Source organism: Malus domestica, chromosome 16 (genome assembly GCF_042453785.1).
Source record: "Malus domestica chromosome 16, GDT2T_hap1".
NCBI lineage: Eukaryota > Viridiplantae > Streptophyta > Magnoliopsida > Rosales > Rosaceae > Malus > Malus domestica.
The window spans coordinates 26,588,988-26,616,259 of NC_091676.1; the positions used below are offsets into that span (position 1 = coordinate 26,588,988).

Consider the following 27,272-nt stretch of genomic DNA (forward strand, 5'->3'; position numbering starts at 1 on the left):
ACAAACAAACTTTTTCTTGGAGAAGAAAAAGAAAAAACTGAACAACTGGTGATCTCTAAGCCTATTCTCAGTTCACAGTTGAAACAAGGAGCAAGTTCTCATTATTTGCATGAAGAGTGGGGATGCAGTGGGAGGCAACTGAATAAAGGTTCAGTTGCTTTTGTTTCTTCATTTGATGTGTTGCTTTTCTTCTGGAGGTTGGTGTTCAAACACAGTCGAGTTATAAAAATTTTGAAATCCAAATCAGAAACCTTTAAAGATTTACATCAACCTTTTTCATGTTTTCAAACAAACAGTGCATATCAACTAAAGAAATGCTTTTTTTCATTTGGGATCCAAACACTATACTTCAGTATCAAAAGCACTTTTGTGCAATCTGCATTTTCATAGAAGTGCTACGAACAAGTGCTACTGACAAAACACTAGTGAGTGAAAGTGCTTTATAGAGTAGAACCTCCAAAAGAGCCCTAACTAATGAACTTATCCACTACTTAATAAGCAATAGAAGAGTCAAGGAATCTGAAAAATGCTGTGTTACTTTACTCCAACATTCCACACCAAAAAAAGAAAGAAACTTTACTCTGATACACCAGTCCAAACTCCATACTACGAATTTGCACAACCACTTTGTCCACTAATCTACAGAGGCCCTCCTGTTGAACTAATACAAAATGCATATATGACATCCTTTCAGTCAAGTTCTGGGACGGAATGAACTATCTGAGTTCATCAAACACCTTATGCAGCCACCCCATCTGCATCTAGCCCTTGTCTGAAGGAAGTATCTTGCGCTTTAAGATCTCATTCTCCTTTCTCAGCTTCATAATCTTAGTCTTCAGCATTTCGACCTGCCAAGTTGAGTTTGAGTCTTGTTTCTGTTCAACTAGCTTTGATCTGCTAACTACCACTGTGTGCACCAACACCAAGGTACGAACAAGTCATTAGCATGTAATTGTTTAGGAAGGCCAAAGCAAGCCCGATCAAGTCACATATAAAACAATTTGAACACAAGAGAAACCGAAAGCAATCTCGCACTCACATTCCTTTTCCAAGTCTTGGACTTTTTTATTCAACTCATTTTTCTCCTCCTGTTCAATTGCGAGGCAGTCCTTCAAATCCTGAATCTCAAGAATATCTGTCAAGGAACGATGACGTCAACTTAAGCATGCTCTAAACTATACTTCTAACAGAGATAAAAGCAAAAAGAGTTATTTAAGACCTCACATTTCGATTCCACATCCAACTGCAAGTGGTCCAACCTGCTTGCTAGAACATGCATATGGGACTTATGGGCTGCTAAATCCCGTTGAAGGTGATTAATGGTTGCTTCATGTTTTGCCTTCTCAAGCATAAACCCTCTGATACAACGCAAACAGCTTAGCTTGTACGTAGAGTAAATTTCTCTTGACAGACATCATACGTGGTAAGTTCGTGAAGCTGTCAATCAAACCCTTATATTTAAACATATCTCATCTCTGATCAACAATTCAAATTGACGGTCTGATTTAAATGAAACAAACCTGCTAACAACCCTACTCTTATACATGTTGATCACAACAATATATTTAGACATGATTTCCGAACTCCCATTACAAAATGCTGCATTTCTACATCTATTCTTAGAACGGAAGCAAATTAGAATTTCCAATTCTTCACCACGACTAGCTGATAAAATATTTTCAGGGACATAGACATCATATTTCTCTCTATTTCCAGTCATCCTTTGATCTTCTGTAACTTCATCAAAACTCTTATCAACATGATTTTCTTTTCAGTACTGTTGATTCATTTATGTATACTTCTCATCACTAATGTTGATTTTGATTGACAATCTAGCGACGCTAGATACATGAATAACAAATATCCAAGAACTATATTTTGGGGGTGAACTTAAAAAGTTGCAATTTTTTTTACAACTTCTCTATTTATTGCAACTTCACTTCAATAAGTTCAATCAAATTACTCCTCAGAAGAGATTAAAGCATTAAATTTGGACTAAATTTGCAAATCTTACTCTGTAAGAGATTTAAGTATTTAATATGGACTAAAATTGCAAATCAAATTTAGTTAAGGGGTTAAATTTGATATTAAAACTGACCTAATTTGAGCCGCCAAATCATCAAGCTTGGCAGCATAATCTTGCTTAACCAACTCAATAGCTTTCCTGTGCTCTTCTTCTTTACTCATCCACTCATCCCTCATTTTCTTCACCTCTTCCTTCAAGCTCTGGCTTCTTGTACGCCGCTCGAGCTGATCAGCAACACTGCTGAACGACTCCGTGTACAATCTGCTCAATCGTTCGTTTTCTGCAACAACAAATCAAATCACCGCTTTCCGATTCAGTCATCTTAACCGCTGAAATCGAAAAAGCTGCATTTGATTGTTTCGAAGAAGTGAATCGAAGCGAAGCGAATTGACCTTGTCTGAGATTGTTGCAGGTGAATTCGAGAGCCTCTCGCTTCTTCGCCTCGGCATTGCACGCGGATTTGCTCGACTCGATCTCGGCTGCGCCGGTCTTGAAGTCCTGAGAATTTTGAGGACGCCAAACGGAATTAGGAAAGTGGCACAGTGAGGAGGAGGAGGAGGAAGATTTGTACCTGGTAGATTTGATCCAAAGTGGAAAGCAGAGAATCCATTTCTTCGTCACTGGTTGCCGCCATTTTTCTCTCTTTTCCAATTTCCAATTGCTGCACATTGAGCACCTTTTTTTTAACATAAATATATATTATATATTTATACCACCCATTAACAAAGGAGTATGGCAACAATAAATAGAGTTCATACAACCGTATAGTTTCTAAATATACATAGGCAGAGCCACTCATAAGGCTAAGATGGGCTGTAGCCCAAGGAGGTTTTTTGGCCTTCGAGTCGAATGTATTGATGAAAATCAATGACAAATAATTAATAAGAATGTGTGAATAACACTATCCTTTTTTTATCCTTTTTTAAACTACTTTAACAGCTGATGTTAATGCATGTAGCCTATATAGCCCACTCAATTCTAATACAAGTTATTATTTCATGTATAGTTAGTAGAGGATTGATAATAAATAATACTTTTTTATGCTAAAAATAATAAACTAGTTTTATCTCCCCGCCTCCCTTCTATCCTATTCATTAAAGAAAAAAACCATTTATCATTTAGCTTCTTACTCAAGATAAGAAAAAGAATTTTCTTTTAGTTCACAATTAAATCCCTATCTCCACAATCCTTGCTTTTCGTTGTGATTTTCCAATGAATATAACATTTGGTACGTTCTAATCACTTTATTTACTTATTCTTGATTCATTTAGTAGGCCAATTATTTATATAGTCCTTGAAGTTGTCGGTTAGGGCTATGATTTCAAGAATTGTTTGTATTCTATGTTTGCTCTTTTATATTGATTATTATATAAGAAAAAAATTATGGCTCCACCCTTGTAAATATAGGGACAAAAAACTTCTCATAAGTCTGAATAGAAGTCCTCAAAGTATCTCAATATATAGGTACTCACCGGATAACTCAAAGAAAACCTTAAATGTGTGGACTGTATATAGAGACTCAAAGAGTGGGCCCACTGTTGATTTTGAGTGGGAAGCAATTTAATTACACAGTAAATTGATTTTTGTCTTAACTTTTCTTAAGTTGATTTTTAGACGTGTTATCATAAAAAAAATTTATGAAATTTTCAACCTAAAAAAAATTCGAATTCTGGTAAAGTTAGATTTCATCATTTTATGCACTATTGGATTAGATTCGCTTACCTTAATCTTATGCACAGAGAGGCTAAGTCTTGTGTTTGTAGCATTTAAATTGTAATGAGTTTCCAGTTTAGGTTCATTTGCTTGTTTATGCTTTCAAATAACAAAATTGTAATGCCCTTACAATTAAGGTATGTTGTTTGTTTATATTTTTCAGTTTTGGCCTCTAAAACTAGCAATGTTAAATTTCATCACCTTTTTTATGAACTTTTCAATCTAAGACTTAAACACAAAGCACAACATTTTTCTTAATCAATTACACACAAAAAATAGTTGTTGTTTGTTTATTGTAATCAAACAAACAATTGAAAAATAAACCTTTAAAATCATGTTTTGGAATTAGAAATGGGGCTCACCCATTTTTAATTAAAAAAAAAGACTGGGGCATCAATTTGATGTAGGTCCCCCTGCTTTTTGGGCTAGATGTAGCCTTAAATTCATCAAAGTTGATAGTGGGAGTCCCTTAAAATTCTTAATATGGACTCCCATTGGAGATGCTCTAAGTTATCCCCCCCCCCCCCCCGCCACTGCCTTCGTATTTGAACGGTCAAGATTAAGTCGCAACAACAACTTGTATTGACTTCTTTCTAGAGCGAGAAAGAAAAAAGGGAAAGTGAGACCGAAGGGGACTGGAGGGAGAGACAAAACACTCTTTATCAACCAAAAGATGATGAAAAGACAATCTGATCTTATATCGGAAATTAAAATTATATGCAGTTACATAATTTTAAACAAACCAAATTTTTGCTTTTTTCTTTTGTCACTCTCATGTCATCATAGCATACGACCCACAACTCTCACACACAAAGTGCATGGGCTTAGAGTATCTCCAAATGGGATATCAAAACTGCCACATAGACATACAACAATAAAAAAATAGTAGCAAGACTCTCTCCAACCAAGCCTTCAATTTCTTATATGGAGTTAGTCAATTGAAGGCCAACCCTCTTATGTCATTTTTGACAGCTGCTACCATCTATTTAAACCATATTTTATAAATTAAATGTTGTGGTTATTGATGATTAGATTATTACCTAAGTGGATTAACGTACTTATTTTCTATTGATAAGACATCACATGATTTATAAATTTGGTCTAAAAAATGTCTACCTAGCATTACCCTATTTTATTAGCGGTAATGCAATTCATAATAAATGGTGTTCTATATTCCAAGTACTTGATTGGTGGTCTAAATAATTGGACCCAACAAAGAGATAAAACAATTATAGAATGAAATTCTCATTTAAATTTTCGGGAGGAGAAAAAATTGTACAAAATATCAAATTGCCACATAAACTGTCAAATATTATTTTTATGTTTTACATTTGACATCTATGTAGAGATGCTCTTAGGCTACTATATTTTGTTTTTCTTTTCTGTTCAGGTAATCAACAACTGGCACTCCATTTTCACTTCAAATCTATATGATAATGAATCATAAACAAAATTGCACTAAAGGTAGGTCGTCTCCCGGAAGTGATGCGCTGTGTGGCCCGGCCACAGTGATATGTGAGCATGGGTAGTTGTTTCTCAATCAGCGCGGATGTAGTATTAAATATTAACAGTGTTGTAGAAACTTCTTATTGAACGACTCTACTCAAAGTTGTTTGGAAGCATCTGCTGACATCAACTTTAACCAGGACACACAAAAGAAGTATTTTGACCTTACAACACGAGTGAGGTCAAAGAAGTTAGGGCATGAAGGTAGAGTTCAAGAGTAGGTGTGGGTTCGGTGTTTTGCCAAAATCAAAAACCCAACCGAAATTACTATTCAGTTTGATTCGGTTTGATTTTCTGTCGGTTTGTGTTTAGTCAGGTTGTTTCCGATTCGATTTCAGCCCGGTTCGATTCGGTTTTTTTTTTTTTTTTTTTTTTTGTCTATTCAAAGTTCAATTCCAACATAATCGATATAATAAGCATTTCAAATATCTAATAGAATAATAGACAATGAAAATAAACATTCAAAGTTCAATTACAATCAAGTATTCCAAAGTCCAAAGCTTTAAATAAACATCATCAAAAGTCCAAAGCTTTAAACAAACATCAAAGTTCAAATCTTCCAAAAGTCCAAACTTAAGATAAACATCAAAGTTCAAGTCTTCCACACCTAAAATAAACATTCCAAATTCCAAACTTTAAAGAAATATTCAACTTAAAATAAACATTACAACTAAGATCATAAATTCAAGTAAACATCCAAAGTTCCATGTCTTGCACACATTTCTTCAAGTTCTCAAGTTCCTAAAATAAGCACTATTTAAAACAAGTATTCAGAGGGAGATGGTTAAATACCCTATGGCTAACTTATGCCTTAACAATGCATGCTTGTTTCTGAAGGGATTCGATGCCAAAGATAAAACAAATACACATGGCACTGAACTTATGAATCATGATCATGAAGTAAAATCCCACTTTCGAAATTTGTGATTCAATGCAATATGGGGATTTTTCAAAAGATATTAGTGTTGTACTGTGAGCGTGACCACATTGCGAGGACTGCTCAAAGGGCAATCCAAGGCCGGAAACCCGAATTGTCCACTCCATTCTTACATGTTCTTTTGAAAATGGTGAAAGGGGAGAGGGAGCCATTTTCTACATCATGGTTGGTCGACGTTGAGAGGGTTTACATGCCCCTCAACCTCCATCACCATTGGGTTGCTGTCAAGATGAACTTCAATGCTTCGAGAATCATTGTGTACGACTCCTTGAGATCAACAACCCACACCCGAAAAACGACGATGAAATTGGCTTCAATCTCTTGTGTTGCCCAATGTCCTCTGAAGCATGTTTAGGGAGGTGAAGGAGGGACCTTGGTTCATCGTTGTAAGTCGATGGGCTCCACAGCAAAACAACGGGTGAGTTCAAAATTTATTGGATTGTTAGTCAGTTAAGTTAAGTGATTGAATTGTGTGTGAATTGTTTCTGAAACTTGTTGGTGGCACAAGGGGGACTATGGGATTTTCACTTTAAAAGTGATAGAGTTCTTGTATGCTAGCCTTCCTCTCGATATTATTAATCTGAATAACTTCCTTGCATTCCGAATGAGGATGGCAATCAACATGTTGCTTAGGGTGCACAATGTCTAGGGAGCGTTGGATGATTCACTGGTTGTCCAAGTAATCTGTTTAGTGTAGAATGACTGGTGAAGAACAATGGTAGTCGATAAAACAAGTATTATATTGTGAATATGTGGTGGTGTATATATTTTTATTTTGTTCAGACAAGTTCCATTAGTTCGGATGAATATAATTTGTTGTCCAAGTGTTTAAGTTGAAAAAAAAAATTAACTATTGTTGGGCACCATCTTTGATTTAATAACGGGTCATTTGTGACCCGATTTCACCCTAAGCTTGTTTTGATTGATTTGTTTTCTGCTGTTTTAGATTTGATCCAACCGATCATATTTGGTCCACACCTTGAAAAATGCGAAAAGAACTAGGTTAGACTATTTTTTAAGGGTGGTGCTATTCACACACTTATTTTTACTACTCACATACCTGTTTTAATTTTCAACTGTCGAATTAAATGAACTGAGAATATCATTGACAAAAATTAACAAGGATGTGTGAGAGGTAAAAACAATTGTAAATAACACTACCCTTTTTTAACTACAATAGGAATATACTTGAAGAATAGTAGCCTTGATTTTATGTCAGAAGCTTAATTGTTTTAAAAAATAGTCATGTGAAAAACAGTGCCCTTGATTACAATAGCTATTAATTTTATGTCTAATTTCTTTATTGAATGTCTTAATGATTTTGAATTTGTTTAAGTATTTACAAAAATATGAATGATGTAATAAATTAATATTAATAGTTTGGATCGTTAAAAAAATTTGAATAAGCACCACAATGCTTCCCTCAAATAAAATTATTTAAAATGTCCCTCGACAAAGGGGCACTATATATATATGTACACGCACAAAATGGGGCACATGATGCAGATGACCATCAAGATGTCAATTTGTTGGTAATGACTCGCAAGTATGATGACTGTGTTTCAGGGTAGTTGCTCAGCTTTTTTCATGTTCCTCTGTTGATGTAGTTTGGATGCATGCATACAAGTCAAAAGGACTGTTATGTGTAAGTCAAACATCAAAACAAAAATACCACTGGTCTTTCACGACTAATTGTACCAATGCATTTAAAAAAAATAAAAAATCACAAACTATGAAGTCCATTGGATATTTTATCCTCCATCTAGGATACTGAAAATGATTGATTAAGTTGAAGACAATATATCGGAACATAATGCGTAGTTAGTAGTGGCTACATACAGAAGAGGAAGCGCTTGTTTCATATAATCTGTTAGTACAAAAAGGCCACACGAAACACATTCATCATGAGGTGCTAATAACGGTAACGAGGTGTTCATATTAATATGTGGAAAATACTACAACATATATAAGGATATATTAATTCTTAGATATATAGAAATCCTACATTAATTACATGATACATGTTATAGTCACGGAGAGGATCCTAGATTAATTAAGGAGGAATCCATGACGAGGCTAATGACGGGCTAGTCAGAATATCGGCTGGTTGATCAGCAAAGGGAATATAACAAACATGATGACTACCAAGAGTAGCTTTTTCACGAACAAAGTGATAATCTAGTTCAATTTAACGTGTGCAAGCATGATAGACCGGATTAGCAGCAAGATAAACGGCACTCAAAATATCACAATGCAATAAAATCAAAGAAAGCAATCCAACCCAAGCCCACCAAGAAGAAAGCAAATACAAGTGGTTTCAACACACGCATAAGCAAGTGAACGATATTCAGACTCAACATTTGAGCGAGAGACAGTAGGCTACTTTTTGGAGCACCAGATAAGATTGGAACCCAAATAGTTCCTAGACAACCAGCCCAATCATCATCCTAATAAGCAAATAAAGTAGCAGATGTATACCAAAATCTAAAGTACCTTATAGAGGATCATCTTAGCAGCTACCAAGTGAGTAGTATAAGAGAACTTATGTATTGAGCAACAATTTTAACAACAAAAGAGATATCAGGATGAGTGAGAATAAGATACTGCAAATAGCTAACTAACTCACAGAAAGATGTGGGAGACACAAGTAAAGAACTATCGGTATCAGTGAGAGTAACCTTGGCAGCAAGAGGGGTCAAGGTTGGCTTATAGGAAATCGTATCAAATTTCATAAGCAGATCATGAGCATATCTAAGTTGGTGAATATGTAGGCCAGTGATGTCATGATTAACCTGTAAGCTCAAAAAAGTAATTGACATGACCTTAAATCCTTAATGTCAAACTACTTACCAAGTAGATCAACAAATTGGGTAACCAGATTGGAAGAGCTACCAGTGACAACAATACCCTCCACATAAAGAAGCAAAAAGATAGTGTGAGTGAGGTGCATAAACATAACAAGAGATGAGGCAACAGTACTAGTTGAACAAAACACGAGGAACTTGTTTGAGACCATAGAGAGATTTATGAAGGTGACCAAAATGGTGAGGACGAGTATGGTCAACAAAGCCACAGGGATGAGCCATGTAGACATCTTCCTGAAGAAAGCCATGAAGAAATTCATTTTTGACATTCAGTTGGAAGAAAAGCCAATCTCGAGAAACAACCAGACTAAGAACATGCAAATAGTGGTATGTTTAACAACATGGCTAAATATCTTGACATACCTAGTTACTGATGAAATCTCTCAGCCATAAGACGAGCTTTACATCTTTCAACAAAGTCATTAGGGTTACGCTTCATATGCAAGACCCTTTTGCATCTAACAGTGTTCTGACTGGATGAAAATGGACAAGAGACCATGTGTCATTATGCAATAGAGCATCCTCCATCATGGCTAGGCGTTAATGATGATGTTTAGAGGCCTGTAAAAAGCTTGTACTTTGTTAATTTCAAGATAAGCTAAAAAAGCATGCAGAAAATGATACCACACATGGCCATCAATACTAGGGGTGGGCAAACGGGTACATGAACCGCAGGTCGGGGTGGGTACAGGTCGGTTCCTAATTTTAAAAAAGAGAAACGGGGCGGGCCTTTGAAATTTTCAGTTCGGGCCGATTCCTGAAGTATAGGAACCACGGGTACTCAGACCGGCCCGTTTGTAATTGAAATGGACGGACCAAATTAATGAGTAAGCTACCATCTCTAATCTGAATCGTTAGTTTTAGTTTTACCCTAGGTTCTTAATCTCTCATGTCTCAAGCCCTTGATTATGTCATTGGAGAGTCTACCACTCGCCGTCAAGCGTGCGTCATCCCCCCCTTCGTCATTCTCCGTCAATTCAATGGGATTTGGCAGCTGGGTGAGAATCCAAATGGGTAGCGAACCGTTTTGGCGGATTTTCCTGATCCACATGTGGGTATGCAGGATCTTCTCGATTCTCTTTTTTTCCTCATCGACGACATCATTATCGTCGGACTGAGACTCCGAGTCACCGGCTCCACCTCCACCACCATCTTTAGAGCTTAACAACCCTTAAGAACCGACCCCTACGCTGCCTCCACCTCCTCTATCATTTCTCAACAGCCCTAATTCCTTCGGTAACCTTCGATTCCCATCAATTTTCTATCTTTTAGCTTTTCGTTGTGATGGATTTTTCCGAGTTGCGCATCAAGTGTTTGATATGTTTTGCCTATGAAGGCTGTTTTTGTTGTGATGGCTTTTTCTGATTCCCATCAATTTTCTATCTTTTAGCTTTCTGTTGTGAAGGTTGTTTCCGTGATTTTCTTCTCTCACAAAACCCAGCTCTCTTCTCACCCCAAAAATGGAAAAATATGAAATATAAAACAAAACCCAAGTGGGTTTTTGTGCTGGAGCTCTGAAATAGCCAACTGCTCAGAGGAATTAGATAATGCAATTGGTGAGTTTTGAGTTTTTTTATCAAATACCCATGATTCCATTTGCCTTTGATAATGGCTACATGTTTTAAATTTCACTTCTTTTTGTTACAATTTGATTGGCCTGTAGTAGCTTACTAGATTTATTTTTGTTCATTTTGTATGCTGTTAAATAGCAAAATTGCATCAAAATTTCAAGAATTGAGGTACCACCTTGAGAAGTCCTTCTTCGAGTAGGGCAGGGCCCTATTGAAATTTGAAGCTCAGTGGAAAGATCTTAGCAGAGAAAATGACCAGCGGCAGGTTCACCTACAACAAATGGTATCTAATTATTGTTCTCTCAACATAAATCAAGTTAACTTTGGTTTGCATATGGTGCATTTTCGTGTTGATTTGAATGTGATCTGAATTTCAAGTTAGTGCATTGCCATTGGGGTTCTTCAATCTTTACACTTATTCTAGACTTCTAGTTGTTCCAGTACTTATGTGATATTCAACGAAATAAAAGGGATCTATCGGATACTCCTCTCCCACTTGTTTCTGCGTAGTTTTTCCAATTGAAAGCCATGTTTGAATTGAATTTTAAGGAATTTCCAAACACTAAAGAAATAAATGATTCATCTTCTGAGATTTTTTTGCAAAAATTTAGAGATCACACACCCTTTCAATGCAAATTTTATTTGAACGCATTCCGTTTACAAGGCATAACTGAATATCTAAACGTATTCCGTTTATTTTTTTTTTCTTTTCCACAAAAAAGAAAGAAAAAGAAAGAAAGAAAAACCAATGTACCCGTGGAGCCTGCCCGAACCAACCAATTTTAACCAGGCCGGGAAAGGTCTGGTTCCTATATTAGAAAATGTTATCTCCAACCAGGCCTGACCCGTCTCTTTTAAATCCCGATCCGATCATGTCCTTTCAAAATTTGGCCCGGCCCGACCCGTGCCCACCCCTAATCAGTACAGCTTTTTGGTTGGATAATGTCGTCACAAAGCCACATGAGCATAGGATGAGTGGAGGTTGTAGTCAATGGAGTTGTTGAGGGAGGAATGGGCGCAAGTCTAATAGCATCTAAGGAAGGATTGGGCACAGGTCCAGTCTGATCTATCATTTTATGAGGCGTGGGCCTATAGCTTAGGGGAATATAGAAGAAGACAACGCAAGCCCTAATGGAGTCATAAGATGCCCACAAGACCCTAGTTTAATCCAATATTGCTTCTGTTGATAGCAATGCTGGAGATGGATTGGTGTTAGATTGAAATAGGAAAAATGACGAAAATTTAAAAATATAAAAAATATAAAAAAGAAAAGAAACTTGTTGCCAAACCAACCCGAATCGACCAGCCGAACCCACGACTCGCTCTAAGTAGTGACCTTGCTTCCTCGCCAGCTGGCACGCCATGCTAGCCAACTCTCCCACGTGTTTCAGCCCTTAACCGCAGGCATCATCAGACCAGGCCCGCATGCGTAACCATGTTCCAACCCAGTCGAGCAGTACCTGCTACTGCTCTTTGAGCAGCCCAACATTACCTCGCGTGCTGCTGCCAGATGAATAAGAGATAGAGGGCCTCTCCTGCTGCCCCATTATACATGGAAAGAAGAAGAATAAGGAAAAATTTTCATACCTGGAATTTTTCTTTTTTAATGCTCTACACAAACCCTGAACTTTTTTAGGTATTCAGACAAGGTTATTTCCTATTCATATTAAGTTCTTGTGGGAGAGAAAAAGGAAACATTTTACTACTAAGACTTTAAAACCTACCTTTTCTTAAAAGAAAATTCCTATGCAATTAGGAAGTACATCTCTGTTTTGTTTCCTAATTAAACAAAAGCAAATGTTGGGGCATTTGTTGAACCATAAATTAACCAAATCCAATAGAAGAATGACACGTGGACAATATGCTCGCTATGACAATTTTATCCTTGACGTCATGAGTAAACCTGTTTGGACCCGATTTTACACCATCGGCCCGAGTAATCGAGGCCGTTGAGTGAGCATGGTTCTTAACCGTCGAATAAGAAATTTAAGATAATTTGCTATTGTTAAGAGATAATATTATTATTTTTAATCATAATAATTATCTTTCAATAAATTATCTTGATTTTCTTGTACAAAATAAATGGGATAAAAATCATAGCCCCAACGTAGAGACGGGCAGAACAATCCGATTTAATTTGGATTTGTTAGCAGTGTTCCATGTGGATTGGAGCAACTCGGCTTGGATTTTTATCACGTAGCATAGCATGGGATTTGCAAGGCTTGGATAATGGTGAGATAGGAGACCTAAGTAGGGTAGGTTATTTATGGATGTTGTCAGATGAATTGAATTGATGATGGACTTGGCCTGCATGCCGTGTGAAAGGCTAGCAACTATATATATATATATATATATATATATATATAATTGGTGGCTGTTTAGATGAAGGTTATTTGTTCAAATCCAAGCATGCAGATTATCTTAGGATTCAATGTGATAAGACTAAACACAAGGATCGAATTTGGTTGCATTTTTGAATAAGTTCAGAGTCTTGGGAGTAGTAAGGCTTATCTGAGGCTCAAGTCAGTGGAAGAGTTTTAATAGTTTGGGAGTCTTTATCAGCTTATCAACCAGCGTGTACTCGTCCCTATAAATACAAGACACTGTGCAACATTTCAAAACCCTCCCCAACACAACACAAAAATTGCCCTGCGCAAACTCTCGCTCTACGCGAAACCTCTCAACAACCTTGAGATTTTTATTTTCTTTTTCACTGACACATCTTCACTTTGGATAAACAACACTGTGAAGTCAACCAGCGAACACCTTCAGTTTGGATAAACAGCACTGTTGCCGTAGAATCAGCCGACCGCGGAGCACCTTCAGTTTAGATAAACAGCACTACGTCGAGGCTGAGTGATTATCTATCCAAGTCTTGGTCGAGAAGAATTTTTGAATCCTTATTGGCATATGTCATCTCATTAGCCTTCTCAGCGAAGTAGGGTGTTACAGATTACTGGGTTCGATGCATTGAATGCCAAGTTGTTTTATGATTGGATATTCACAAGTAAGTTTTAGAGTTCGGCATTCTGACGGCCAAATCACATTCATCATCAAGACGTATATTTCTTTTGAGTACTTGTGTCCGTATACTTTGGAGCCAATTCGGCGTGCTTATACTCTTACGAATATAATCACCGTGACCGAACCCGACGCCGACGAAACCACAAACCTCACGAGACTAGCAGCCTTGGTAGTTGTTAAGGTCAACAAAACCACAAACCACTTCAGGGAACATGGCATTTACTTGCCTTTTATGAAGGACTGTAACATATGTATGTCCTGACTCCTGTAAGTATTAGGCCTTTGGACGACCATATATCAAAAGTGCTTCAAGCCCATGATATCACTTGGCACCAGGCTATACTCGGTCAAATGGTGGCGGAAAGCCGACTCTTCGAAGTCTACCCTTGGGTGTTCGACTCGTCTACGCTCTTACCAACGAAGACCTTCATGCTTACTAGTTGGCAGGACTGTGGGGACTAGTATGCACCAATCACTAGCAGAACATTAAGATCTACCAAGTATGGCCTGCAACTTCCCCTCACAACTGCTTGTTAGGGTTCAAGTCTATAAATAGGCAAGTCAGACAAAAAATCGATAATCGACACTTACTTCTCAGAACTCTCTCAAGTTCTTATCTTCTCTCAAACTACTTTTCTAACTCAGACATGGTGGACACCCTCCCCCTTCTTCTGGTGTTCGTTAATTAGGCTAACAACATTTGTTCTCTTGTAGGTAGAAATTCGGCAATTCAACTGCGTACAAAATTTTCATCAACAGAGGTTTCTTTTGAACTTCGTTTCATAAAAGCAGAGCTAATCTTATAATAAATATTTTTAATTCCTATAATCTCTTTATTAGATTTTTAAAATGACATTATTATCTTTGTACACACATTTTTTCTCTTGAGGAACTGTTGATCCTAAAAACTACCAAGCCTACGTGGTAAGTAGGCTGAGTAATTAATAAGCTAACTACATCATTCGATTGTGTGTGGGGTGTGCTAACTTGTCGGCCGAGCTCGACTGGAGAGTAAAATGTGTTGATGTTGCGTTAAGCGCGCTGCTAACTTCTTGATCTCGTGACTATGGCTGAGGAAGGAACACGTCTCGGCCTTCAGGTTCTAAAGCCTAAAGACAAGGCTGCTCGTCTTGCGAAGTTCATAGATTATCGGCACCGGGTTCGGTAACAGTGATTATATTCGTAAGAGTATAAGCATGCCGAATTGGCTCCAAACTATACGAATATAAGTACTCAAAAGAGATGTATGTCTTGATGGTAAATGTGTTCCGAGCGTCCGAATGTTGAACTCTAAAACTTACTTGTGAATATCCAATCATAAAACAACTCAGCATTGAATGCGCGAAGCCCAGTAATCTGTAACACCTCACTTCGCCGAGAAGGCTAGTGAGATGACCTATGCCAATAAGGACTCGAAAATCCTTCTTGACCGAGACTTGGATAGATAACCAGTCAGCATCGACCCAGTGCTGTTTATCCAAACTGAAGGTACTCCGCGGTCGGCTGATTCTACAACAATAGTGTTGTTAATCCAACTGAAGATGCCACCAGTTGCCTTCACAGAGTTGTTTATACAAACTAAAGATGTGTCGGCAAGAAAAAAAAAATCACAAGGTTGTTGAGAGGTTTCGCGTAGAGCGAGAGTTTGCGTTTGGCAGTTTGTGTGTTGAATTGGATAGGGTTGAATGATGCACACCCTTCTCTATTTATAGCAATAAACTCTCTCATGGCCGAGCTAGAACCACACTCGGATTAGGACTCCTTAACCTAATCTAACTAGGACTCGGCCATTCCTAATTCAACTGGGACTTTGAACCCACCTTTTAAACGAGCCAAATTCATCTCCCAAGTCCCAGCATCCCTAGGACTCCTTATCATACTAGGTCTCGACTACTTCACCTTTATCCGAAATAATCCTCTTCGTAACAGGATTCGGCCAACCTTGACAGCGCCGACCTATGATAAGATTCTAAACAAACACCTTTGGGCCAAGGATTTTTCTGAGCTCGGCCCAAAATAACGTTTTGGGTCCAAACAGGAACAAAGTAACCACTACCAGCATCTTTACACGACTACTGCCATCACCACCATGATCGTTGTTAGCACCACCACCACCACCAAAATCGCTGCCACATTGCTACCACCATTGTTACCTCTACAGCCCCAATCACCAACACCACCATCATGCCACCACCACTATTGTTGCCATCACCATCACCATCACCACCACCACCATCACCATCTTTGTCACCATAATTTTGCCGATGAAACTACCAACCTTACACCACCACCACTATAACCACTACCACCACTGCTACCATACCAAACTTGTCCACAATTTTTCATACGTACATCAGTTTTAAAAGGAAATAATATCAAACACTCAACTTCCTTATTAATGCATATTTCTCCCGTTTTTTCTTTTTTTGGTAAAGGCATATTTCTGCCGTTGTGCAATAGGCGTGTGGACTTTCTCCTCGATCGCACTCAAGGAACAGAAATTTGGAAGTTCCCATCCCAGCCGAATTGTTAGGAAAATTCAAAGAACACGCCAAGTCTTGGTACCAGCCTTATCTTTTTGTTTATTATTTGTTTGTCGTAACCTCAAGAGGCAAAGTTAAGGTAGTTTTCAGCCTTTTTATTTACAGTGCTGTCCTTGTTACGCGGCCTTGTAGACCACATTTTCAATTTCAGACTTACAATGAAGACTCACTCATTGGACGGTGTAGATCTTTTCTAGGAAGAAGCATCAGAGCTTCCTCTTTCCCCACGTGTGTAAAATACAATTCCCTCCACTTATAAAATTCACTCACTGTCTCCCAAAATAATACCTTTGCTTTCATCTCCGACGAACTCTCTCTCTCTCTCTCTCTCTCTCTCTCTACAGTCCGCCATGGACAACATTGGAGATGAGTACAAACATTACTGGGAAACCAATATGTTCCTACAAACCGAAGAGCTTGACAGGTATTTGCAAAAAAACAAACATTACTTTTTCTCTTCCCAGAATTAAGAAGTACATGGTATGAATTGTTACATATATGCTACTTTTGACACCAAATTTTCGGCAGTTGGGATTTGGATGAGGCGTTTTCTGGGTACTACGATTCGAGCTCGCCGGACGGAGCAGCTTCCTTCATGGCCTCCTCCAAGAATGTTGTGTCTGAGAGGAATAGGAGGAAAAAGCTCAATGAAAGGCTGTTTGCACTTAGAGCAGTGGTCCCCAACATTAGCAAGGTTAGCCATACAATAATTAAAGAGAATTGTCATTAGCACTCCAAAAATCTCATTTGGCACTCCAAACGTTTTATAATTAGAAGAAAAAAATATACCTCTGAGGAGGGTAGAATAAAATTTTTGAAGTGCTAATAACAATTCCCTAATTAAATTGTTAATCTTAATAATTCATGCACAATATTCTCTCTCCTTAATTACTGCAAGGTTAGCAGTTGATTACTATTCTTTTATTAATTTGCTTCCTCCCATTATAATATGACAATCAAATAACAACATGACCCTATATTTTATTTTATTTTTAAAGAGAATTGTGTTCATGATTTGGGTTTTATATCTCTTTATTTTTATATATTTTTTTACAAATTTGGTTTTGTTGTTGGGTTTGGAGGACAGATGGACAAGGCTTCTGTAATCAAAGACGCCATTGACTATATCCAAGAGCTGCATGAACAAGAAAGAAGAATTCAAACAGAGATAGTTGAGCTAATTGAATCTGGAAAATCAAATAAAAAGTCGGGTTCCGATTTCGAACAAGACCTACCGGTCCTGTTGAGATCAAAGAAGAAGAAAATTGAGCAGCTCTACGACTGTGGAGGATCAAGAATTTCCACAATCGAAATCCTCGAGGTAATTATTAATTAACTCAGTCAATCATCCAAACACAACCTTACAAAAAAGGGAACTTTAACGAAAAGCTTCCGGTACTGTTCACTTTAACGAAAAACCACATTTTTACACTAAAAAGTCAATCCTGGTACTATTCACTTTACTCTTTATTTTGTCCTTATCATTAAAACTCAAAGTTTTCAAGCCATTTTCATTAGTTTTCCTTACAAAAAAATGGCTATCGACGCCTTAGAAAAGCTTCGCCGTTGGGACAATGGCGTTTGAACATTAAAAAAGAATGAACGATACACATGTTAATTAATTAATTAATTAGTGAGGTAATATTATATTATCATATGCAATAATCTATTCATTAATCATGTGTGACTTTGTTTACAGCTTAGGGTTACATACATGGGTGAAAAGACGTTGGTGGTGAGCTTGACATGCAGTAAAAGAACGGACACAATGGTAAAATTGTGCGAGGTGTTCGAATCTTTGAAGCTCAAAATCATTACGGCGAATATTACTGCTTTCTCCGGAAGGGTCTTGAAGACGGTTTTCGTTGAGGTAAATTACTTTTTCCTTACTACTTTTTAATTAATTTACTTAGTCACTTGCAATTTGTTTGGTAATTTACATGAATAGCAAATTCAGTACGTGTTGGCCGGCTTTTTTTATAGGAGCGATAGTGTCATTGTGACAACATTTGGCCAGTTTTTTTTTCCTTTAGGAACGAAATGTCACTGTGATAGCATATGATTGGTGAATAACACTGAAATTATGGGATACTTGCTAATTAACAAATAATTTGTTTCTATGCGATAGTGACTCAATTAAATTTCCCAACTTTTGAAAAAAAAAAAAATTAAATTTCTCAATTGTTTAAAAATATTTTGACCATCCATAAAAACAAAAAAAAAAAGCAAAAAGATTCTTTCGAACAAAAAAATAATATTTAACCCTAGAGACATTTGTAATTTTAACCATATTATTCAACTTATAATATTAATTAGTATAATTAAATGTTTATTGACATATCAGCTGATATATATATGACATGGTGAAACAAGATGTTAGATTAAAATAAGTAATATTATATTTAGTCGTATACAAATAAGTAATATTACATTTAAATAAAAGGAAAAGAGATCAAGAAAGTGATTAGATGTTAAATTAGAGAGCTAATGGAGTTTGAACACAGATCGTGGTACAATAATAACACTCTTTTAAACGGCCACTTGAGATGAAGATAGTGATAGAATGTCATATTTTAATCCAAATAATAGCCGAGATAATAGTAATGAAAGAGGTAAAATTGAGGGTCCACCAGAAGCACAAGAATTGTAAACCAACAGAGAGCACTTTGAATAAAGTGACCGATCTCCATTATGTGATGTGGCTAGTTAGAGCAATCCAGAGTGCCCGAATAAAACCATTCGATGAACAAAAGTGATCAAACGACCCCATTTTGATTTTCCACTTTAACATGTCTTCCTCTTTCACTCTAACTTCATTAATTTCGTCGACAAGTTTTTATTTAAAGTTGAAACGATAATATAGTTTAATTTAACTTACGGACGGTTACACTTTAAAGATCTCTTAAATTATGTGAGGAGGATATTCAATCCAAATCACATAACGATCTATAAATAAAGCAAACTTATCTAAACTATAGATTGCACTGTTATTGTGACATGAAATATAAGACCACTTTTTTTTTTATTTCCTCCTTTTCTATTTTTACTCAGTTTTATTTTATCTTTTCCTTTTTATGCGTCTTTAAGAAGTTCAAACCTCATTAGGGCATAAAACTTTACAATTTTTTACCATATTGTTATGCTTTTATAACTAAGTGACTTCGCTCCATTCATTTCAAAACCATAAAAACTCAAAATTAATTATTCAAATTTCATGGTGATATGAATTGTGTGATGGAGGTGATACGTAATGGGAGGATACATTTTCTCATTCGCTAATTAAGAGGGATATAATATGTTAGTATGGAAGTTGACAGGAGACCTATCTATAGACTACCCAAACTCAAATCCAGGAAAGTTGGAAGCTTGTATTGGATAAATTTGTAATGTCGAGGGGTCAATATATAAATAAATTTTTACTTCTCAAGTTTACATATCTTCATTAAAAGATGCTCTGATAGGCGTGAAATCGAATTAACCAATAGTTTGCGAATGATTTGCATGCATGCACGCTAACAACTTATGAAAGTAAACCACATGAAGTGGTCCGGTGGAAAGATCGCGGATTACGGCTTCCCAATAAACAAAAAAATGTGGGAGGTTTTGGATTCGATGTTTCGAGCTGGTGAGTTTGTTTAACTGTGGCACAGTCAATGTGAAATTCCTCATAGCCTTTCCAGGCTCGGAATGGATGGATAATCATGACTTGCCACTAATTGTGCTCCTTTTTCAAACAAAAAAATAATAATACATAAGACGCGCTCATATCAAAATCAGTCATATGGGCATTGGGCAGCTAACCAAAAATGTTAAATGGCCGAAGTAGGTTGCCCTAAAAATAGGAAAAAAGGACTTATGTGCGATAGTGTTTCTCTATCCTTTACTCAACCAAATAAAAACTCCGTTTATGGTCCCAACTTGTACCATTTCTGCTGCAATTTCTTTTTCTTGTTTTGTTTTGTCATATCTCCAAGGAAGAATACAAAACACGACCTGAAAGCTCGATTGTTACATTTTTTTGTTTTGTTTTGTTTTGTTTGGTTATTTCACTTTTATATATTTATATATTTTTTTTTTAATTTTTAAACCCTTCCACCATTTGCTCCTTCCTTTGCAATAAATTTAATTTTAATATTTCGGAGTAGTGTTCTGTTTTATTAACAAATTAAATCTCCTTTTCTTTCTTGTCTTTATTCATAAATTGGTTCTTCTTTTACTTCAACTCCATGAAGTGGTGCTGACCACAATTATCAAAACACGCTTCCACTAATTTATCATTTATGTTTTTGGTTACGCCATCGTAAAGATTTTCATTCTATATTATTTATGCAAGTAGTCATGGTTTGTCCACTACGCATTAGGTTAGAACTATCCCATGCATCTCATCATATGCATCATCATCATACTATCTCGACAGCATTCAGAGTCGATGCTTCACATATTAAATTAGTGAATCAAGATGGAACATCTAATTCGGTTTTATATATTACAATCGATATTATTATTCTAAATTTGTACGGCACTAGTTAATAATAGTTAATTTTCAATTGATTTTGCAGGCAGACGAAGAAGAAAAAGATCATTTGAAGATAAAAATTGAAACAGCCATTACAGCTTTGAATGATCCACAAAGCCCCATGAGCATATGATCATGATGAAGTTCCATTTTTCAAATGATCACCGCTGTTTTAGGGTTTGACCTTTAATTTGTCGATCTTGTTTCTGTTGGAAATGTCTTTTCTTTGCTGGGTTTTTTCCTCTGCGTTTTCCCTGATGAAGAAGAGCCTTCCTTTAAATCATTTGGTCTTGTTTTTTAGCTTATGAGGAAAGTAGTTAACAAGTGCATGTTAATAATTGCATCATGTTGTAGACTGTAGTAAAACATGTCTATGAATAATTGGTTACCCATATTGCTCGAGAAACCCCACTTTGTCGGAATACTTAGAATTATTCAGATTATGGTGTGGGTGGAGCCAGCAAAACATGAAAGCTACACGACCCATAACAAAAACAGCTAAACAAAAATAATACGTGAAAGGTAAAAAGAAAGCAAAGTGGTATTTTAATGAACCCAAAAATTTATTTAATGTTGAAGGAAGATTTAATTAGGGGAGTTTTAATGAAACACTTCCGGTATTGTTCACTTTTAACGAAAATGACATTTTTACTTTAAAAAGTCACTCTTGATACTATTCACTTACAATACTTTTTTATCCTTCTGATTAAAACTCAAAATTTTCAAACTTTTGTTCATTAGTTTTCCTTTTAATTAGAGGGTGGATAGGGACAGCAAAGAAAGAGAAAAAGGGGATCAAAGTTTTTTAATGTGTTCTTTTCTCCGCTTTGTACCTTTATTTATACTAGTTCTTGGTATGTAAGATCCCACATCGCCCAGGGGTGAGGATCATGTAAGTCTTATATGTATTTCTCATATCTACCTAGCATGAGGCCTTTTGGGAGCTCACTGGCTTCGGGTTCCATCGAAACTTTGAAGTTAAGCGAGTTCACGCAAGAACAATCCTATGATGGGTGACCCACTGGGAAGTTCTCGTGAGAGTTCCCAGAAACAAAAATGTGAGGGTGTGGTTGGGCCCAAAGCGGACAATATCATGCTACAACGGAGTCGAGCTCGGGATGTGGGGGGGACCCGGGCTGAGATGTGACAATTTGGTATCAGAGCCAATCCCTGGTCGGAAGTGTGCCGACAAAGACGTCGGGACCCCTAAAGGGGGTGGATTGTAAGATCCCACATCGCCCAGGGGTGATAATCATGTAAGCCTTATATGTATATTCTCATCTCTACCTAGCACGAGGCTTTTTGGGAGCTCACTGGCTTCGGATTCCATCGAAACTCCAAAGTTATGCGAGTTCGCGCGAGAGCAATCCCATGATGGGTGACCCACTGGGAAGTTCTCGTGTGAGTTCCCAAAAATAAAAACGTGAGAGCGTGGTCAGGACCCAAAGCGGACAATATCGTGCTACGGCAGAGTCAATCCCGGGATATGGTAGGGGCCCGGGCCGGGATGTGACATGGTAGGTTTTACTTGTCCTCTAATTTCTACTTCTAATTTACATATTATCGTGGTAGCAAAAATTTGTCATCTTCGGTCTTGACAAATTTGTACCTGCAAAACAAATTAACACCTTTTATCAAAGGTCAAATCCACACGTCTAAGGAGTTTTTTTGGGGAGCGGGTCGGTTTGGCCAATGAATCGATGCCTAAGTCAGTTTCTCTTGAAAGAGAGAGAGTTTTAGGACTTGATTACATAGCTAAAGCTTACCAAAATGTGGGGAGAAAGGGTATTAGTAGAGAGATGGCCAGCCGTTAGCCAAGGTGTGTCATTCGTAGGATGGAAAAGGAAAGAATTATCCCGAATGTTGGAACCAAATTCGTGCACCTACATAGGAGCACAAATCCATGTAACCTATAAAAGAATAAACAATCATGAGCTAACCAAAGATCGGAGGGTGTGCCAATCAAAGGCTCTCAGACGATCAAGTCAGTAAGCTATATTAAGGCTCAAGCAATGGGCAAGAGAATAAGCATGCGATAATTGTGTTACCATAGATGAGCCCTAGAATGGTGTATTTATACCAGTCGAGAATGAGACCTTTTAGGATAGTAAAATCCTTATTAAACCAAAAGAATCCCAAAGGAAGTAGATATTGCACTCGCTTAGAAGTGTAATTACTTATGGTGCACTTCAATCCTTATATTGGAAGGATTCCAAGGTTATAGGAAACATGCAGATTCCTTATTGGATTAGGTTTACATATCTTACGTAACAAGTATGGTCAATATCAACAAAGTCGTTGAACTTCGCCCACTGATTCTGGAACATGATGATTGTGGAATTGCTGCTCCGCTAATTCTACATATGATCGACCTTCTGAGATATCAGTATTCTAATCTTCCTTACTTCGACCCTGGAAAATCATGGTCCTATACCAAATATATTATTTAATTAAACAATATGTTAGGATTATTTTGTAATATCCTTGATTGGATATTATTGTGATTTCTTGTTTAATTGAGTTGATCTTCAATTAGGAAAGCATAAAAATAAGACTTAGTAATCTAATCTTTAATTCATTTGACTTTTCTCCTCGCCATGGGCAGGAGGGTTTAATGAGGTTGCAGTCAGTTGTTCAAGGCTCCAAGACATTGAATTGCACTTGGATTAGATGTCGGCATCACCCCCCCCCATCCACGCCTCTAGTTAAACTAATACCCATCCTAGAACTTTCAATTGGCACCAAAGCAAGACATGAGACATAATTGTGAGATTTGTTCGATAACTAGGATGATTTGTTATGTGGGTTCAATTTTTCATCCACCACACTTTGATGGTGAAAACTATGTTGCGTGGAAGCGAAAATGAAATCTTTTATGTGGGCACAAGAAGATAAGGTGTGGCTTACTATTGAAGAACGCTGGGAATTTCTGACGATTGAAAAAACCAAAGGTGAATGAGAGTCCTCTATGTTTGTAACTAAGCTTAAGCCTATGAAAAAATGGAGTAATCATGAGCGCAGCTTTAGAACTTTTAACCAAAAGGCTCTGAATGCTTTATTCATAGTCATTTCACCTGAACAATTCAATTACATAAGCAAGTGTACAATAGTGAAAGAACCTTGGGACATTCTTGAAGTTTCTCATGGGGGTAACTTAACTATTAAAGAATCCAAGCTTCAACATCTCATCACAAATTTTGAAAATATCAAAATGTCTAATGATGATAGTTTCTCTGACTTTTATGCTAAGCTTAGTGTAATTGTCAATGGCTGCCACAATCTTGGTGAAAATATTCCAGAGCATAGCATTGTGAATCTTGAGATCACTTCATGTGAGGTTTTATGCTAAGAGAACATTGATTTGAGGAATCAAAAGATCTAAACACCTACAAGCTTAAGTAAATGATTGGGTATCTCCAAACATATGAGTTAGAGCTTCCTGATTCCAAAGAGGTGAAAAGAATTACTCTCAAAGTTGTCAAAGAAGAAGAAAGCAAGGACTAGTTGAAGACTTATATGAAGATGAATTGGTTGAACTCTCTGAGAAAATTAGAAGGTTTCTCAGTATCAAGAATTGCAAGGGCCATGACCAACAAACCAACTTTGGTATAAACTCAATAAGTATTTGTTCTTGAGATGTCTCACATGATAAAATGTCTAGGCCATTTCGAACTAGTGAACGTAGGAGTTCAAACCATAGAGTTCAGTGCCATAAGTGTCATGGACGTATTGCTTCCGAGTGTGCAAACCCTATCAAGAGAAAAGAGAGAAGAAGAATAAGGCAATGAATGTTACTTGGAGTAATAGTGATTCTGGAGATGCATCTGCTAGGAAGACGAAAAGGATACAATTGCTTTCATAGGAACTATCGATTGATTTGATATAGAAGGTTCATTTGTTGAAGAACCTAACATGGAGGAAGTCTTGAGAAAATATTTTGATCTCTACGACACCACTATGCAAGTCAAGAAGGATAACTATATCTTGAGAAAGAAACTTGCACTAGTTGAAAGTGAAAAGAATGAAGCTAAAGTTGAGCATCAATCTTATTTGGACAATGGAGAGAAACTATGTCACACCCCAAATTTGAAAATAAGGATGATAATCGAATTAGGGCATGAATAGTATCTTAGTAAAAAAAATTGAAATATTACAACAACAGTATGATGGAACCAGAGCCATCTAAAAGTTCATTTAGATATGTTTATTTAATACATCCTGAGTTTAAAGAGTTCCACTCTTACCACACACTCTTAAGATACTAAGACACTTTATTTTAATTACAACTAGGAACCAACACACATATGATATGGCTATTCATTTAGAGACAGGTCATCATCATGTTCCTCCATACTGGTACCTACAATAGCTAATAGGGTGTGAGCATTTCATGCCCAATAGGAACCATATACCCTTCAAGTTCATTTATCACAATTAATCAAAGTGCCATGCCTCAAACAATACAGTAAAATACAAATGATATGACAAAGAAGTGCCTATGAAATCACTCCCTTCTAATCCAGCTAACTTATATTTATGGCATCCAAACCCGCATGTCCTAAATCATGCTTATACCACCTGGTTCCGAACACCATAGAATATAAGTTAACTCTCATTCCTCCCTTAACCCTAAATTTTATTAGTAGTTTCAATTTCATTAATATGGACCTTTCCCCCAACGCCCAACTATATGTTCAAGCCCTTCCCCTGATGCTTGAACATATATAGAATTTTCCAACACTTTGTTTAACCAAAACTTTACACAACCCAACACTTGACTCTATATCATGTAATGCAACCTGAACATTTCAATTTCACAGATACAATTGTAAACCTCAACATATTCAATCCAGCAATTTTACATAGCTTTATTCATCAAAACATAACAGCATTTAACATAGTCGATATATAAAATACACCAGAAAAGAAACTTTCAACGCATAACACAACCATTACAATCAAATAATTCCATTTATCCAAGCATTTCATTACTACTGTATTAGATATAATCACTAATATCACAAAGATTAAACATGATATAGACCTATCATCAGGAAATAGAGCCCCTACCTCGTGTCCAGTTAACTAGAATACCTCTCTAAGCCTCCGAAGTGTCCGGAGTCACTCCCAGGGCTAAAATCACATAAATAATAATAAAAGTTAGCATAAAATTGGAATGAAGATTCAATTTCAGCCTATCAAAAGTTTACCCAAATATACCCCTGTCACAACCTCCTGATGAACCAAGCTTAAGTCCCCATATTGTGACCCCATTTTCATCCCTCAAAACTCCATGGAAAAGGATGGAATTACTTGGATTTTAAAGCTTAACAAACCTAGTTTCTAATCTAATAAGAGTTTCTCAAAACGGATTTAAGAGACGAAAATAATCAAGCTCCAAATTTGAGTTCACAAACAGTTTTTTTGCAGAAAATCTGCAGATTTCCAGATTTTTTTCACATTTTCAAATCATATTTTTCCATAGAAGATCTCAACCAAAATTGGTTAAATAAATTGGGCTTTGTTCCTTGTCATGTCTAATTTCAAATATATTAGAAGACTTATTAAAAAGGTATAATGGATTGAGAGAAAACAAGAGCCAAAGTGAGGCTCACAAACTGTAGTTTTCTAGAAATCAAAGTTGCAATGTTAAGAAAATAGAAAATTAACTAATTTGAGCTAACATTTTGTACCAATTGAAGAACAAACTAGGCACCCTCTCAGCTCCCCTCTTTCCGTTTTCCTACTTTTCCCTTTCCAAAATCTCTCGCTCTCCTCTAGTTCTTCGATGAGAGTTAGAAATACTCTCTCTAACCCCATCATTGCATCTCTATTTTAGAATGCCTACTCACCCCTCTAGACTACCCACATCACCCCAAAAATTTATGAACAAGATCATACTCTCTTGGCTCCCCACCATGTGATGGTTGGGAAAAAGAAGAAGAGTTTAGGATGTCTACACGTTAGCTCATCCTTTGTCTGTTTTTTTTTTTTTTCTTATTTAATATTTAAAAGCTAAAATAATTTTGCTACTATCATTTATATATATACTTTCCAAGTGTTACAAACTGCGAGAATCATTGTTAGAAAAGATTGATATTCTTCATACCACAATAAACACTCTCACATCTGGTGAGAAAGCTTTTGAGGATAAACTGGTTGAGATAAAAGGAAAAGTTCAGGAAGTAAGCATAGGTTCGGGAAATTTTGACAAGATGCATAGCTATGCAAAAGAGTTTTGAAGACAAAAGTAGTCTAGGATTTGAGTCTGAAATGACTACTAATTCTTCTTCCATTACAGCCTTTTATATTCTTAGCTTGAAGGTAGGTGATGATCAAGGTTTAGGTCTTACTTCTGAAACACCTATAAGTCAATACTTTAGCTAACCCAATTCCAAAAGGTCTGGGAGTTTCATTCCTATTTGTCATATTTGTGGGATTCATGGTCAATAAGCAAGTCTTAAGAAACAATTTGTAACTCATTTTAAGGAGGTTAATAGGATCACAAGGATAATATATGTTTCGAGTTTGATTGTTCCAAAAGTAAGACAAGTTTGGAAAAGAAAAGATTA

The 27,272-nt window shown here is 36.7% G+C and overlaps 2 protein-coding genes and 1 long non-coding RNA gene across 3 annotated transcripts; 2 read left to right on the plus strand and 1 right to left on the minus strand.

Moving 5' to 3' along the window:
• Window positions 1–518: 518 nt before the first annotated feature.
• Window positions 519–2,903, minus strand: LOC103451065 (protein At-4/1). The gene is made up of 6 exons (XM_008390497.4): window positions 2,598–2,903; window positions 2,419–2,524; window positions 2,099–2,306; window positions 1,225–1,358; window positions 1,040–1,135; window positions 519–907 (listed from the first exon to the last, which is right to left on the minus strand). The coding sequence occupies exons 1-6, from the start codon at window positions 2,823–2,825 to the stop codon at window positions 762–764; spliced, it is 918 nt and encodes a 305-aa protein (XP_008388719.3). The 5' UTR covers window positions 2,826–2,903; the 3' UTR covers window positions 519–761.
• A 7,053-nt stretch (window positions 2,904–9,956) lies between these two features.
• On the plus strand, window positions 9,957–11,112 carry LOC103451059 (uncharacterized). The gene is made up of 3 exons (XR_011577525.1): window positions 9,957–10,282; window positions 10,437–10,602; window positions 10,756–11,112. It is a non-coding gene; the product is annotated as an uncharacterized lncRNA (long non-coding RNA).
• A 5,118-nt stretch (window positions 11,113–16,230) lies between these two features.
• LOC103451048 (transcription factor bHLH35) lies at window positions 16,231–20,983 on the plus strand. The gene is made up of 5 exons (XM_008390478.4): window positions 16,231–16,608; window positions 16,713–16,878; window positions 17,272–17,505; window positions 17,884–18,054; window positions 20,744–20,983. Exons 1-5 carry the CDS (start codon window positions 16,535–16,537, stop codon window positions 20,831–20,833), a joined length of 735 nt encoding a protein of 244 aa, XP_008388700.1. The 5' UTR covers window positions 16,231–16,534; the 3' UTR covers window positions 20,834–20,983.
• Window positions 20,984–27,272: the final 6,289 nt, after the last annotated feature.